Source organism: Ruditapes philippinarum, unplaced genomic scaffold (assembly GCF_026571515.1).
Source record: "Ruditapes philippinarum isolate M1 unplaced genomic scaffold, ASM2657151v2 ctg340_1_1_1_1, whole genome shotgun sequence".
Classification (NCBI taxonomy): domain Eukaryota; kingdom Metazoa; phylum Mollusca; class Bivalvia; order Venerida; family Veneridae; genus Ruditapes; species Ruditapes philippinarum.
The window spans coordinates 118991-136159 of record NW_026859220.1 but is presented as its reverse complement, the minus strand read 5'-3'; the positions used below and the strand labels follow the sequence as shown (position 1 = coordinate 136159).

General features: G+C 31.0%; 1 protein-coding gene across 1 annotated transcript in view; it reads left to right on the top strand.

The window, feature by feature from the left end:
* Positions 1-17169, top strand: part of LOC132755657 (potassium voltage-gated channel subfamily H member 1-like) — a 63881-nt gene that overhangs the window by 26356 nt on the left and 20356 nt on the right. The window contains exon 2 of the mRNA XM_060746550.1: positions 490-720. Within this exon, the coding sequence (XP_060602533.1) occupies positions 490-720 (231 nt within the window). The remainder of the gene's footprint in view (positions 1-489; positions 721-17169) is intronic.

The window sequence follows — 17169 nt, the reverse complement described above, 5'->3', positions numbered from 1 at the left end:
AACAAGGATAATCTTCATAAAACTTTCCTGTTCAAATATTTATTTTTTATTCTATTTTCGGTTCAGTTCGGTATATTCCTGTTTACTAATATATTATAACCTTACAACTAAAACAATCATTTTCTAGTTAAGGCTTTTTCAGTATACGATTAACTTCATATAAATAACGAATCTAACTTTATTTTTTTTTAATAAAAAATAATACAACTATTATTGTTATCATTATTACTATTATCATGATCATGATTTTCTTCGTCGTTGTCATCATCATCATTAACATCATCATCATCATCTTTACCGTTGATATTGTCGCCGTCGTCATTATCATAATCATAATCACCATCATCATCATCATCATCATCATAATTCATCATCATTAATCAGCATCATCACCATCATTATTTTCTCCTTCTTCATCGCTATCATCTTCATCATCATCATCATCTGTATTACTATACTGTATCAAATACTTTACTTCCTCTATTTCAGATTCGAGCTTCATCTTGGCCAATGCCCGTATTGTGGACTACCCGACAGTGTACTGTAACGATGGCTTTTGCAAGTTGTCCGGCTACAACCGTGCGGAGGTCATGCAAAAGTCGAGCACGTGCAGCTTTATGTACGGGGAGCTTACAGATAAAGCAACCATCAAAAAGTTAGAAGAAGCGTTCGAAGCGTTAAAACAGGAACAAGTTGAAATATTGCTCTACAAGAAAAACAGTAAGTTAAAGAAAAAATATAAAGATGTATTATGCTCAAATTCAATATAAAAAAATAATAATAATTACTACACAGTCTCTTTTTAAATATAAAATAAACATGATTAGACTCCACACAAATTAGGTAGGTACGTTGAAAATTCTACACACTTTAGGTGGTACCAATATGAATATATAGTGTCAATAAAAACAGGCAGTTTTTTTTTTAAGAACGAGCCAGTTTTACAAGTTTTCTAATTAAAAAAACGTATCTTCTCATACATAGTTTATTCAAATTAGAAAAAAAATCGTTTCATATATTTCAAAACAAATCTTTGAATTCAACATTTAACTCAAGGATGAGCCTAGTATGTATTGAAGTTATTATAAGTTTTAACATTTTTTATCACGATTGGTGAGCATATTTTTGCAGCTTATATTTAGATTAATCATTCCAACGCCATTCGCTAGGTATAAGAGAGGAGAATTTTAGTAATTTAGTTAGGGCTCAAACCCATTATCTCTTGGTTGCAAGGCAGATGACTCAAACTATCGCGTTACTGCTCAGGATTAAGCTTTTCAAAGTCACATTTTTGGGGCGGGAAGTAAGGTCTCTGCTGTCAAAATAGTGCAAATTGTGATACAAGCATGAAACTTTCAGGAAATTATCTTTAGACCAGGTAGATTTCAAAAATGAAGTGGGCCCAAAAATATCTTTGCTCATTCAAGATGGCCGCCATTTTCAAGATGGCCGCCATATAAATTTGACGTGCATAATAGTTCATTCATTCCGATGTTTTGTACAGACTTGAAACTTACACCAAAGCATGCATATAGTTTCCCCTTTTCAAATATTTAAATCTTTAGGCAATTTCGCTTGCATATTTCTTCAGAATCCAAGATGGCGTCCAATATGGCTGCCAATTTTAATGAAAACTGTTATATCTCTTTTGTAGTATAATTTTTTGCACACAGTATACTTATTTCCATATAAAATTGTTAAACATATTAGAATAAAAAATCAAATTTTAGGTTAATCACATTGTTAGTCATATTTTTAGTTTTTTGTACAAAAAAAAAATCTTTAACAACATCAAAGAAAAAGTGCCACTTTTTGCATTTTTTTCTAACATGGTTTTCTAGGTCTATGTACAAAATTCCAAAAGTTACACAGTTTCTTAAAGTGTATTTGATATTGAATCAACACTATGTTTTATTGTATAATTGTAACAAAAACAAAAAATGTGAAGGTTTTATACTTATTCAAAGTGGGTGGGGTAAATTTTGCAGACAATTGTAGTACAAAATAACGTCTTTTATGATTTCTTATGCATATATTCATTGTAAAAGTATTTTATTGTATTAAGGTATTTTGGTCTTCCTTCAGGTCTAGAGGGGTGTACTAAAATATCAATAATGCAGATAGAATTATATGTATACATTCAGTTTCATTAATGTGTTTGCATAATATAAGTTGTTTCAATATTCTTAATATAATTTGATAATTGTACAGAAAGAAGACTGAATATTCATCAACGAACCTTATGTTAGATAAAATCATGCCTGGACCTGAGTGAAATGTTGTCTATTTATGAATAAAATTATTTCCTGGACAATTTATAGTCTTGCTAAATGCTTGTAACAGAATGATTCAAAGTTATATTTACTTGCACATCTTTGTAACAAGTATAATTGAGTTAGTACTGTCCATTTCTAATAACTTATATATGTAGAGACATGATATTTTTCAAAAGAAACAAAAATTAAGGCGACTGATACATCATATTATCTATGTGTGCTAAAATGGTATCAATAAAAACCGCTTGACCCACATAACATAGCTTATGATTTGGAATATAAACTAAATGTATTCATACTTTATTTTCCCCATTAAACAATAGAGAATAGTTGACTCTAGATCACTCGCTTAAGATCCACTGCTGGAATTTAAAGTCTATAATTCTTTAATACTGAAGAATGCTAAAATCATATAAGGAGTATCTTTTTTTCACCAAATACAGTCATGATTTTGTATATACTATTTGAAAAGAACATGCCCAATAACTAGGCTCTCAGAACTACAAAAAAGACTCATATAACTATATTCCAATAAGAGTCCATGTAAAACTAAGTGATTTTTGACCCTATGTCAAAATAGTTCATAATCTTTATATAGCATCACAATGTGATGATATACGATATATTTTTCTTCTCTATACACTGTAGTTTCGGAGAAGAATTTTATTATATAAGTCAATGTAAACAAAGTGACAGGTAAAAACATTTTGAACTGCAGGAGCATGATTTAAAGGCCCTCGCGAGGAACACAGTTTTTTTAAAGACCTGTGTAGGGAATCTTATTGAAGTTTTTTTTGTTGTTGATGTTATTTTAAAAAAAAATCAACAAACAAAAAGAAACTACAATGCCTAGAGCTTAGATAGTCACCATATAATCTTGCCAAGTAAAAGAAGACCTCTTTTAAAGTTACATTAAACACTTTTGAATCATTAAGAGTGTACATGCAAAATTAAAATTCTTCTCAAAAATCAAAATGAACAGAGCACAGGTACTAAGCATGTATCCCCAACTTGTGTCTTTATAAACATATTTAATGTATCATGCTCATATAGCCACCTGGGTTCACAGTCTTGTATAGGAAAACACATTAAAACATCAAGTGTTAAACAACAATGACTTGAACTAAGATATTTGGGATGTAGCCTGATATAACATGCATACATTTGTATGATGCTACTGCAGTATAAAATGGTGTAATGAGTATCACTTAAATTACAAAGACTAATGTATTAAATCTGTTTTCTCCTAACCAACAGTATCCGACGCATAGACATTAATCATGTATCATCATAATTGTGTTATACTATACAAATATTTGATATATCATGGTCAACATGGTCAAAATTTACTAAGTTTATATGGACTCATATATGAATATGGTTATTAAAGTCCTCTCGTGTGAAAAAAATTGAAACTAGATTTTGAGCATGTTTCTTTAAACGCAACCGGATTCAATTATGACACAAATCATGTGTGTTATGACATAATTGACACTCACAAAATGATCTTGTTACCTTTGTTCCAACAATGATCTTAGGTGAGTGATCCAGGGTCATCATTGCCCTCTTATTGAAAGAAAAAATGAGATATGATTACTTTAGGAAATACACTTACTTTGTATCTTAACTTTTCAAAAAACTGCATGCAGGCCATGCCATATCATTGATATATCTGTTTCACATCATAATTCATATACATTTAGTTGGCTTTTAAGCCATGTTAATATTATAAATATAAAATTGTGAATGAGTCAAAAATATGCGTTTATGGACTACCTTTATACCTTACATTCATGTACATGCTTGCAATTTTAAGCACGTTTAGTTGATTCATTGTCTTCTTATATGTCTTTACAATTAACAATTATTATATGATATCAAATATATTGAAACAAAAATTATCATGCAACCAAATTAAATAACTGAATGTATACACATGTTTTTATGTGCATTTCTTGCTTAGCCACTTGGCCCGAAGGAAGACAAAAATACTTTCATCCAATAAAAACTACTTTTTAAGTTGGAACATTTGCATTAGAATTCATAGAAAAGCAAAAGGGCAAAGGAATAGAATGAACTTAGCTATGTTTATTTTCTGTTGTTTTTTCTTTTACAATAATTACCGTATAAAATTAGCCCACCCACTTTCACAAAATATAAATCCTACAGATTTAATGTTTTTCTTACATTTTTTACAATAAGCACATGGTATTAATGGAATGTCAAATACAGTTTTAGATATAAAGTAACTTCTTAACTTTGTTCATTAATCAAGGAAATCAAATTTGAAAAATATGAAAAAAATGGATTTTTTTCTTGATCTTTCTAAAAGATATTTCTAAGACAAAAACTTTTAAAATGTTTACTTTTATTGAGATTAACATATAGTTTGATTATCTCTGATATGTTTAAACACTTTTTATCATAATAAACATAATTTGTGCAACAAATTATACTATAAAAATGATATAATAGTTTTGCACAAAATCGACGGCCATATTGGACGCCATCTTGGATTTGGAAGAGGTATGAAAGAGAAATTTTGTAAGATTTAAATTTTTGAAAAGGAGAAACTATATGCATGTTTTTGGTGTTAGTTAAAGGTCTCTACCAAAAATTGGAATGAATGAGCTAGTATGTACGTCAAATGTATATGGCGGCCATTTTGAAAATGGCGGCCATCTTGAATGAGCAGAGATATTTTTGGGCCCACTTCGCTTTTGAAATCTACATGGTCTAAAGATGATTTCCTGAAAGTTTCATGCTTGTATCACAATTTGCACTATTTTCTCAATTTCCTTTTAGGATAAGTAAAAATATTTTTTTATTTATTTTAGTTTCTAAATGAATTCATATCTTCTCAAGCGACTTTATTTTGCGTATACTTCAAATTAAGAATTGAAATGTCTTCATTGTCTTTTATAAATGCTGATTACGGCTTAAACCGGTGCTAAATTGGGCGAAGATGATATCATTGCAATTACCAATACCGTCCATGCACAGGGCTAAATGAAACCAGGCCTGCAACATTTTCAAGTTTGTCATTTTGGGCGCTCTTTGTGCTATCTTTAGGGCGTTTTTCAATGTATATATTTCATTTGAAATAACAATTTTTTACTGCTTTAGATTCTAGTCAATATAGACCTTTATTGTTTTTTTATTGTATTTCATAAATCCTAAAAGTATAATTCTGTTCCCAAACACCTACATTCAATTTGATATTTTCCTGAAATCACTTCATAATTGGAGACCAGAACTATATAACATCATAAGAGAAAAAATAATGTCATTAAAATGGCTTCGTTAGCGGTTACTCTAACTCTTTGATAGATATTTTTATCAAATTATAAGAATTTCAAGAGACTTTGAACACTTGATCACGTAGGGCGAACCTTTATATCTTGTCATTAATGCGATGTTGTATGAGATTTTGTTGTTCACAAAAGCGTACATGTTATTGTTTACTTCATACTTAGTACCAGGAAAAGACCTTGCAAAGTTAAAGGTCACTGCCTTACACCATACAGTATAGATAAAAATCTGAGGTTTAATATTTTTGCATTATATTACGACCGCATGATAAAATATTGCAGTATTAAACTTGCAAGCGTTGCAGAAACGTACGTTGAAAAATATTGTACAGTATTTAATGATCATATTTTTCTATTGATATTGCTTTAAAGACATCATCATCAACATCATCAACATTTTATTTTGTAGATAAAGGCCTCCGGCCCAAAATACACAATATAATCAAAACAGATATACATATTTAGCTTTGTCTAAAATATACATTGTTATATATAACATGCTTTCGTATTGATATTAGTTATCAACAATTTTCATAATTTCAGGAACAAAAAAAGCAATATTCTTAATTTTTTCTTCATGTTTAGTTTTAATCAAATTACAAAATTTATGGAATGTGTAATGATGACTGTACCATGGAGATATATAACGTTGTCTTTGTTGGGAAAATCTATTACAAATAAAAAATACATGAAATTCATCTTCGATGAACGAATTGTTATAATTTTGCAAACAGTGTTGGCAAATTCGCTCATATCTTAGTATACCCAAATGTCGTCCAGTTTCTATATATAATCTATGACTAGAACATCTAAATCTCGATAATGATCTTTTTACTATCAATAGATAAATACTTTTCAGGATTTAACATAGATTTGAAAAATTTATAGGTGTCACATCGGGGTGAATTCTGAATTTCTTCCATCCAATTTTGTGTTTTACAATCAATAATTCTTTGTTTAAATTGAAAAAAAAAAATAATTGCTATAAAAAATAATTATTATGATTATTATGATTACTTTAGGAAATACACTTACTTTGTATCTTAACTTTTCAAAAAACTGCATGCAGGCCATGCCATATCATTGATATATCTGTTTCACATCATAATTCATATACATTTAGTTGGCTTTTAAGCCATGTTAATATTATAAATATAAAATTGTGAATGAGTCAAAAATATGCGTATATAAATATAAGTAGAAATTTCCCTGAGACGGTTATAGATTCAGCGTTTCTTCACGTGTCACAGATGTCACAAGAGGATGCCTTACGGCCACAAGATAAAGAAAAGAAAAACGTTCTTCCATTTATTGTGACATATAATCCGTCCTTACCTAATATTGGAAATACTATTCATAAATATTGGGACCTACTAAATCTGTCAAAAAACGAAGGTGTTAAAAATATTCACAATAACTACACACCCATAATTGCCTATAAACGTCCAAGAAACTTACAAGACTTTTTAGTTAGATCTAGATTTGATACTGACAGTGACTTTACATCACATTCTGGAGGTTGTTGTAGAAAACGCTGTTCTCATTGTGTTCGTATTAATAGTGGTACGTCATTTTACAGTTCAAATACAGGAGAGATATTTGACTTACGTCAACATACTAACTGTCAAACCAAGAATTGTATATATTTGATAACATGTAAAAAATGTAGCATGCAGTATGTTGGTCAAACCAAACAACCTGTGTCTAAACGAATGAATAGCCATAAATTTGATATATGCAATTTTGTAGATCCTGCATTCTCCACTAATGTTGCAAATCATTTTAATAAGGACGATCATAATTTTACCGACTTTTCATTTATGCCCATAGATGTTGTTTACAATACTTTAGATCGTTTGTGCAAAGAAACATTTTGGATTCATAAGCTAAAAACTCATTTTCCAGAAGGAATGAACACAAAGTTGTTATACTCAATTAAATAATTCATAAAATATATCAATCCACGCTACAAATGCTAGAATTACGCCACATAGATATTCGTTTTTTCCTATTATCATTTTTTATAATTAAACCCTATAGGAAATATTCGTATTTATTAATCCGATATCTATTGTGTCGTTTTTATATTTTGATGCTTTGTTTGGTGCACTTATCTCTTTTATCATGAATTGGAATTGTTCGTATTTGTTCGTTTTTCCGCTAAAGTGGGCGTGACGTTAATTGTAAAATTACGACGTCACGTCCGTTGATATTATTATTATTTATTTACCTTGAAAAAGGCATACATTTGCCGAAACGTTGGAAAAATAAAAAATGATATTATACGTGTTATTGCTGTGACTTTATTATTTTAATATTATATACATCACACAACAATATGGCATCTCAAGATCCACGTATACGACAACTAGAACTATTAGCGGAAAAAACAAATGAAAAGCACACTGCATGCTCGGTTCCTGGATAATTGCCGCGCCGAGGACGTTGTACCAAAAGGCCTCCAACTGAAGTTAAAGTTAACGTCGGGAAGGATTCGGATGATCTGCAGAATTCTATTGATTCGTTACTTTTGAAAGTAAGTAAAGATATTTGCGAGCGTGTGCGAGGAGACCACATTAGACGTTCCCACGACTACGGCCGTCTGATAGAAGAAAAGCGCAATGAGTTGAAAACGGACTTAAATAACGAAGAACTATTTAAAATTGACTGTGATATATTTGAACGCACGGAAAAGAAAAAAGAAGACGTATTGTTGACACACGAGAAAAAGCTTAAATTTTCTCATAGAAGCGTCTTTTCAAATTAAAACTTCAATTATTAGTAATAACACTGATGACGAAGAATATAATGATGAGATAGTTGTTACTACAACAAAACAAGATAAGACAACTGCAAAAAACGGTGGTCAAGTAAAACGTGCGAAAAAAGTTCAAAATGTCAAAAGTAAGCCAACAAAAAAAAACGCCAACATTTAGATCCATGGATACAAATACGCAGAATACCCGTCAACCCGTGAAGCCTAAAACTTCGATTGAAACATCGTGCCCTTCTTCATCACCGGAAGTAGAAGTTTTCAAAAAACTTACAGGCCCCGGGCACGCGCAAAACCTACGCAGAGGCCATAAAGCACGGGCGCCCCAAGAAAACAATTCGCTGAAACTCCAGAAAACCCTGGAATTATTAACGAAGATGGTGACGGATCTACTAGCAGTGACTCCAACCGGAAACGCCGGCAGAGACGATTTATCAGAGTGGCAGACAAGAAGACATGGCGGACACTCAAAAGGAGGCTTCAAAAGATACAGAAAGGGAAGCAGACAGTCATGAATTTATCTTCAAAAAAGCTAAGTGACGATGATTTTATTCTTTTAGGAAAGGGTTTAAAGTTCTGCCCTAAAATTAAGTCTCATGATAAAATTAAACTTGCTGAAGATACTTTCATGTTTCAAAGAAGATTAAGACTCAAAGAATTTTTTAACAATTTAAATGAACCTTGTGAAACTAATTCTCAAAGTGATAGTGAAAAAGACGAATATTCCCAACACCCATTTTTCAATAAAAAAGAATCGTCATTCACCCCCACCGCTGGAAGAGATGTTTACTTGGACTTTTACATTAATGCTATTACGGAAGAAATATTGCAATCCAGTATCATTAATAAACACAAACGTTATAGTAATATAACCAAGTCTGAAATGGAGTCGCTACGTAAACTGTCACAAGATAAAAGTATAATTATAAAGAAAGCGGACAAATCGAACACTATCGTTATTATGAATACTGACGATTACCGACGGGAAGTTTTACGTCAACTCGAAAACAACAGCTACTATGAAAAATGTACGGAAGATCCTACAGAAATTATTAAATGTAACATATCGGAATGCATTGATAAGATTAAAGAAACAAACGACTGTATTTCAGATGAATTTGATGTATTTCCAACGAACATACGTACACCGTGTTTTTATATCTTACCTAAAACACACAAATCTCCAGACTTCACACTGCCATTAAAGTATCCGGGTAGACCTATTGTGTCAGGATGTAACTCACCGACAGAAAATATTTCAAAGTATCTCGACTTTATACTTAAACCACATATGCTTAGATTGCCATCATATGTAAAAGACACCACAGATTTCATCAACAAATTACGTAATATTAAACTACAAAGCAAAAACACATATTTGGTAACACTAGATGTCTCTTCACTTTATACTAATATACCACATACGGATGGAACTGATGCGTGTTTGTATTATTTAAGACAAGGAAATAATAACAGCAGACTTTCGTCAGATGAAATTGTTAAACTTTTGAAACTTATTCTTGAAAATAACTACTTCAAGTTCGGGGACGACTATTTTCTTCAGAAAATGGGTACCGCTATGGGAAGCCCAGTCGCCCCCGCGTACGCAGCACTTTTTATGGGGAAATTCGAAGAGGAGTTTTTGAAAGATAGTCAGCTTAAACCGTCATTGTGGCTTCGTTTTCTAGACGATATTTTTATGCTTTGGGATCATTCTCTTGAAGAACTTAACACATTTATTGACAAAATCAACAATGTTCACCCAAGCATTAAATTCACCCACACCATATCTCAACAATCTGTTTCGTTTCTTGATGTTCAAGTATCAAAAGGAAAATCGTACGAACTTCAAACTAATGTTTATGTAAAGGAAACTAACAACCACCAATATCTTGATTATACATCCTGTCATCCAAAACGGTGTAAAGACGGAATACCCCACAGTCAGGCTAAGCGTTACAGGAGAATTATATCCGACGACGACGTGTTCTCTACTTCACTGAGCAAACTACGAGAATTCTTCATAAGTAGAAATTTCCCTGAGACGGTTATAGATTCAGCGTTTCTTCACGTGTCACAGATGTCACAAGAGGATGCCTTACGGCCACAAGATAAAGAAAAGAAAAACGTTCTTCCATTTATTGTGACATATAATCCGTCCTTACCTAATATTGGAAATACTATTCATAAATATTGGGACCTACTAAATCTGTCAAAAAACGAAGGTGTTAAAAATATTCACAATAACTACACACCCATAATTGCCTATAAACGTCCAAGAAACTTACAAGACTTTTTAGTTAGATCTAGATTTGATACTGACAGTGACTTTACATCACATTCTGGAGGTTGTTGTAGAAAACGCTGTTCTCATTGTGTTCGTATTAATAGTGGTACGTCATTTTACAGTTCAAATACAGGAGAGATATTTGACTTACGTCAACATACTAACTGTCAAACCAAGAATTGTATATATTTGATAACATGTAAAAAATGTAGCATGCAGTATGTTGGTCAAACCAAACAACCTGTGTCTAAACGAATGAATAGCCATAAATTTGATATATGCAATTTTGTAGATCCTGCATTCTCCACTAATGTTGCAAATCATTTTAATAAGGACGATCATAATTTTACCGACTTTTCATTTATGCCCGTAGATGTTGTTTACAATACTTTAGATCGTTTGTGCAAAGAAACATTTTGGATTCATAAGCTAAAAACTCATTTTCCAGAAGGAATGAACACAAAGTTGTTATACTCAATTAAATAATTCATAAAATATCAATCCACGCTACAAATGCTAGAATTACGCCACATAGATATTCGTTTTTTCCTATTATCATTTTTTATAATTAAACCCTATAGGAAATATTCGTATTTATTAATCCGATATCTATTGTGTCGTTTTTATATTTTGATGCTTTGTTTGGTGCACTTATCTCTTTTATCATGAATTGGAATTGTTCGTATTTGTTCGTTTTTCCGCTAAAGTGGGCGTGACGTTAATTGTAAAATTACGACGTCACGTCCGTTGATATTATTATTATTTATTTACCTTGAAAAAGGCATACATTTGCCGAAACGTTGGAAAAATAAAAAATGATATTATACGTGTTATTGCTGTGACTTTATTATTTTGTTTAAATTGACAAATAAATAGATTGATATCCCCAAGAAACGTTAACAGTATTCCAGCAATTTTGCAATGTCTTGTGTAACAAAACTATTCTGAATAGAAGTTTAAGGCCCTTCCAATATTAATATAAGGCTTGCCAGTTTGAAAAGTAACTATGAATATTTAGATAATAAGATAATAGTTTAACAAAAAGTCAATGTCAATGTCATGAAGTGGCTTTATAGGGGAAGAATAGTGAAAGATCTTCAGTTTTTCTACCCAGAAAAGAATGAATTCTCTCTTTTGTCTTTTCAAACTCTTCAATTATTGATTCGAAAACAATACGAATATACAGAAGCTAAAATAATAGTTTTGCTATTCTACTATTTTTCTAATAAGACTTCACTGGCATGACTGCGTACAGGAAGAATAGGCAAATCAACGCTTCATAGACTTTTAGTTTTCCTACCGAGAAAATAATAAATAGTTTCTTTTGTCTTTTAGTATTAAAACTTTAAGATTTTCCATTATTGATTTCTTCATTAGTTTGTATTTTGTGTGTCATTGAAGTCCTCTTAAAATCGAATAAGATATATTTTCTTTAAAAAAAATATGAGAGCTGAAGTTTATTCTTTCACGCAGATATAACGCAGTAATGACAATTCGTATTAACCATTCGTAATTGCTTTGAAGATTCCATGTCCATGTTGTTTCTTGTTTTGATTTGACCAGATACATTTATATATCTCAGTCTGGGAATACCGGTTTATTCCATCGTGGAAACGATTACAATGTTGATGTATGTTGGGAAATTTGACCTCTGTTTTCCGCAATGAATTGGACATTGTTATGTTTGTGAATACTATACTTAAACAGTATGTCGATATTTTTCATCGATACTGCTTAATTGTCCAAACAAAAAGTTCAAAATATCAGACGGCTAGCTTTACTGATCAATTGAAATATTGCTACATTTAATTAGTTTAGACTTAATATATTAAATACTTAATCAGTTTGTATGTTCGCACTCCAAGCAACCTTCTGTCAGTAAATATTCCAAGTTTCATTCATAAATATGCTGATATTCTGACAATATCTTGTATTCAACTTACAAATAAAACTACCACACGGAGTTGAGTTTTAATTTCTGTTATCGTTTTTGTTATTTTTTTTCTGTATACTTTTCTTCCTTTTGTATGATGTTGTTTAAATAAATTGTTGCACATACACGTAGGTATGAATATCAAAGTTTATAGAATGACAAATATTTATTAAATTGCAAGTGAGAAATGATCTACAAAATTGGTACCAATTCAACAACAATAAATGTAAAAATACCCCGATCACAATTCATGTTCTGTTTCAGACAACTTATGTTTACAAGGGACATTCAATTAAAATAAAGCTGTAACGACAAAAAAAGTCTTTCAAGGAAAAAATATTGTTATATTTTGTCCTATTTTCAAAACAAATAATACTATAAAAAGCATACTATTTTTGTTTTCAATTGTTTAAGTTACAATGCGTTCTGGGAGTAATGTTTAGGCCTGTCAAGTGTATAGTTTTAATCTAATTTTTGTAAATTATGCAATGCGCCTATTATGAAAGAACTTCGTCATAAATACCATTATATAATCGTCACTGTTGTTGAAGATTTATTAATTAAAGATATGAATACAGACATGTTAATAGCGAATGTTTTAACAGAAATGTATGCAAATTTAACATATTGTACATTATAGAGTTGTGTATATTCATACTCTAATAAAAAACACAATATTACAAGTTATATATCGATGTGTATTAGGAGAAATTGAAGGGCGCCCATGATGCCTTTGGTCTTCTTCAAACAGGAAAGCATGAAAGTCTAAGAAATTAAAACATATTGATATTCCACGTTAATGTGATTAGAAACACGACCGTTATCAAGAAGTAATGATATTCAATACATACAAGAAACAAAATAATTACTTGTATATTAAACAAATCTCTTTTTGTAGAAAAAGACCAGGAAGTCTGTTTATTAGATATTTATGAAGCAAATGTATTAAATCAAATGTTAATATCTTATTCATATATATAATACTCATATTATTATGTGCGCATTTGTTTCATTTTATTTTTAATTATATTTCATCTCTTTTGTATTCAGGCAACCTCTGATACATTGTACCGCCTAAACATGGATTAACAGTTATCTATTTATGCATGATAGACGAACAATAAGCTAGGTTTCGGAATACAATTTTTAATATGTATTTATGTTCTTCTTTTTAAGAGGTGGAAAGAGGAGATAAAAGAAGTATTTTTGAACATCCCTCGCTTACTTGATTATAAGATATGAGCCGCGTCACGACAAAACCAACATAATGGGTTTGCGACCAGCATGGATCCAGACCAGCCTGCGCATCCGCGCAGTCTGATCAGGATCCATGCTGTTCGCTATCAGTTTCTCTACTTGTAATATAGTTGGTAAGCGAACAGCATGGATCCTGATCAGACTGCGCGGATGCGCAGGCTGGTCTGGATCCATGCTGGTCGCAAACGCACTATGTTGGATTTGTCGTGACGCGGCTCATATACTAGTAATTATGCAAGAAAGAGGTTTATCAGAAATCGTCTGCTGTAGCATCGTCTTCGGTTTACGTCATTGTTTATCAAAACATGCATTTAAAATAACATAGATACAAATTATACCTGGCGGTTATAAATGCTTTCCCCCAATTAAATCAAATTACCGAAGCAAAACACTACATTTTATTTCTCTCGGAAAAAGTCTTAACGTTCAATTTTGGTAAGACACATTAGTTTTAAAATACAACCTAAAGTAGTAATAACCAAGTTATAGGATTTGATATATTGTGTATCAAACTAAAACGCTATTATTGTTACATTTATATCTCCTTACTAATGGGGCATAAAATGTTTAGTTAAAAGTAGACAGTAGTTTTGTCAAACATAACTTAATAATTTACAGACTTTTTAGCAAGAATGATCAGTAGAAATTGGTGTCATACTCTTGCGATTCAATGATATAAAACATGGCCACATAATTTACGGCTTTCAAAAATAATAAAAAGCCAACATTTAAACATGTTTTCACAGGTAGCAGCCCGCCAGTTGAATGCCACTTCGTGTTTGTGAAGACCTTGTTTCGATCGATCTCTGACATAATATATAAAATATCATTATCAAATGACATCTAGGCATTAAAAATAGTTCTATGACTGCGCTAGCATAGTGTGTGTGTGTGTGTATACGCGCGTTAATGTGACATTGTGAAGTCAAATGATCCTGAAAGATTAGTAAATGTCCTCACTTGTGCTAGTACACACTCTCGTCTGAGGACATCATCAGTCACATAACATTCATATTCATATATATTTAAAAGAAAACATCAAAGCAAATTAAATATGAAACTCTTAATATAAACGGGATTACACCGTTTCTTGTCACGCATTCTACACACCAGTTGACACAAAAAATATATAAAAGATGTCTTTTTTACGTTCACTTGATTAGGGTATTTAAATAGATTTCTGGATCATGCTTGAATATTTTTAGTAAGTTATAATGATTTACAGTCTTGCTAAAGAGTGTACCGGGTTTCTTCTTGCGGCCTTAATTGCACGCCTTTACCTCAATGTCACTGACTAAACATGCTATTATCAGCTGGTCACGTGGTTTCATATTCATTTATATGTCTTTGAACTAGTCCTTTTTTCTTCTACATTATTCTTAATGATACAAATCAATACATACGGCAAACATCATTTTAGTACGTGTTCATATGGCATTAATATCAAATGCCATCGCCAATTAATGCAGCAATCTAAAAGTATTTGTCTGAATGCACAATTAACAAGTGTTTGCACATGAATAATAAAAATAGTAATATAGCATATGAAAGCTGATATATGCAATGGTGGACAACATTTCAAGAAGGTGGTTTTCCTCACAGGTCAACATAACTGTACTAAAACAATTTCAAAATGTGTAAAAGGTATATATTCCGGAAGCAGTGAACAGATATGAAAAGGTGACAAATTTGTATTGAGTCTGATATGAACAGTGGGGAAAAAAAGAAAAATCTTCCATTCCGCCCCTCTCTAGCACCGCCTTAAGTATTCAAACTTCAGCTGTTACAGTACAAAACTCCTATACAGCACAAAAATTTTAAACACTTGGATGAAAGTATAAACAGAGATAAAATGATAGAAAGTAAGCACATTGCAAAGATCTGGCCAATTAATTAAAATGTAAAGAGAAAGGCATCAATCTTCGGTTAAAAAAAAATGCATAATTCTGCTTAAAATCAAACAGAAATACAGTGCATGAAAACAGACGTACCTACCTTATAAATTTCTACAAAACAAATAATGATAAGTCAAAAGGACAAAGGGTAACACCGGATGAAATCTGTCATCATAGCATATTCCAGCAAATTTATAGCTCAGTATGGCACTAAAATGTGACACACATGCTAGCTTAGACTTGCAATACATTTGTTGCTTATCTTTGTTAAGCATTCACGGCTTTGTCACATGTCTTTATTTATTTTTTAATACTGTCACTTAAAAGAAAATATGCAGTCTTTTGTATATCATTTTTGACTTGTTTTGGATTTGCCATATTGAAGCTGAATCGTTATTGCACAAGATGATTGGTTTTGCTAAGTTGCCAACATATTCGTTTACTTATTTATAAAATACTATAACTTACATAAATGAACATGTACCGCAGGGGGACAATAAATCGTCAATATATAGAATTATTGTTTTGTAATATGATTTATACATCTAATATAACGATGCTAAATAGATAAATCGATATCAGTTAGTTATACAATTGTATGCTTATCACAACAATACAATTGTATGCTACTTATTGTCTACAAGTTATACATGTGTTGTCTGTTCTTATGAATATTAAAGTGAAATGTTGTCCTTGAAAGTGTGAATGTTGAGTGTACAGGAAAATGTAAAAACTCTATACATGTACATTAAGCCATAATTGTTTTTAACTAATGCGTTCTATTACACAATATAAACTATAATCCATGTGACTCATAAAATATCTATAAATAGATATCCTTCAGAATATATCTGTAAAATTCGATTGATGAAAATAGTGGAACAGTCATTATATATATTTGGATTTTTTTTTATTCTTAACATATTTTATTATTATTTATTTGTCAATGATGATTATAATAGTCAATTTTTCAAAATACATGTATATAATTAACTTGACAGCGAAAAATTGAACGTTATGCCATTGTAATGTATTGCTGTTTATTATAACAACAGTTCATTATACTCCGATTACATAATGCACACGTAAAGTATTTTATGATTAACTATGTGTATATATAATGCATGTAATACACATTGGACAAAGGCATAGTATGCTGAAAGTACTTGTTATTTTTTGTACATAAGTAATGAATGCATATTCTCTTCTATTCTATTTCAAACAATATCTATGATTTTTAAATCAAATTATTCTGGCTTTGGACCTAGTGTTTTGGAAAGGCATTTAATATAAGTCAAATTATACTTTATGTCAATAGTTATGCAGAAATAGTTCATTTATTGATGTACGTATTATCTTTACACAGACATATGGAAAACATAAAATGAAATTGTTTCTTTACATTAATTATAATCTACAATATGTGATATTCTATCA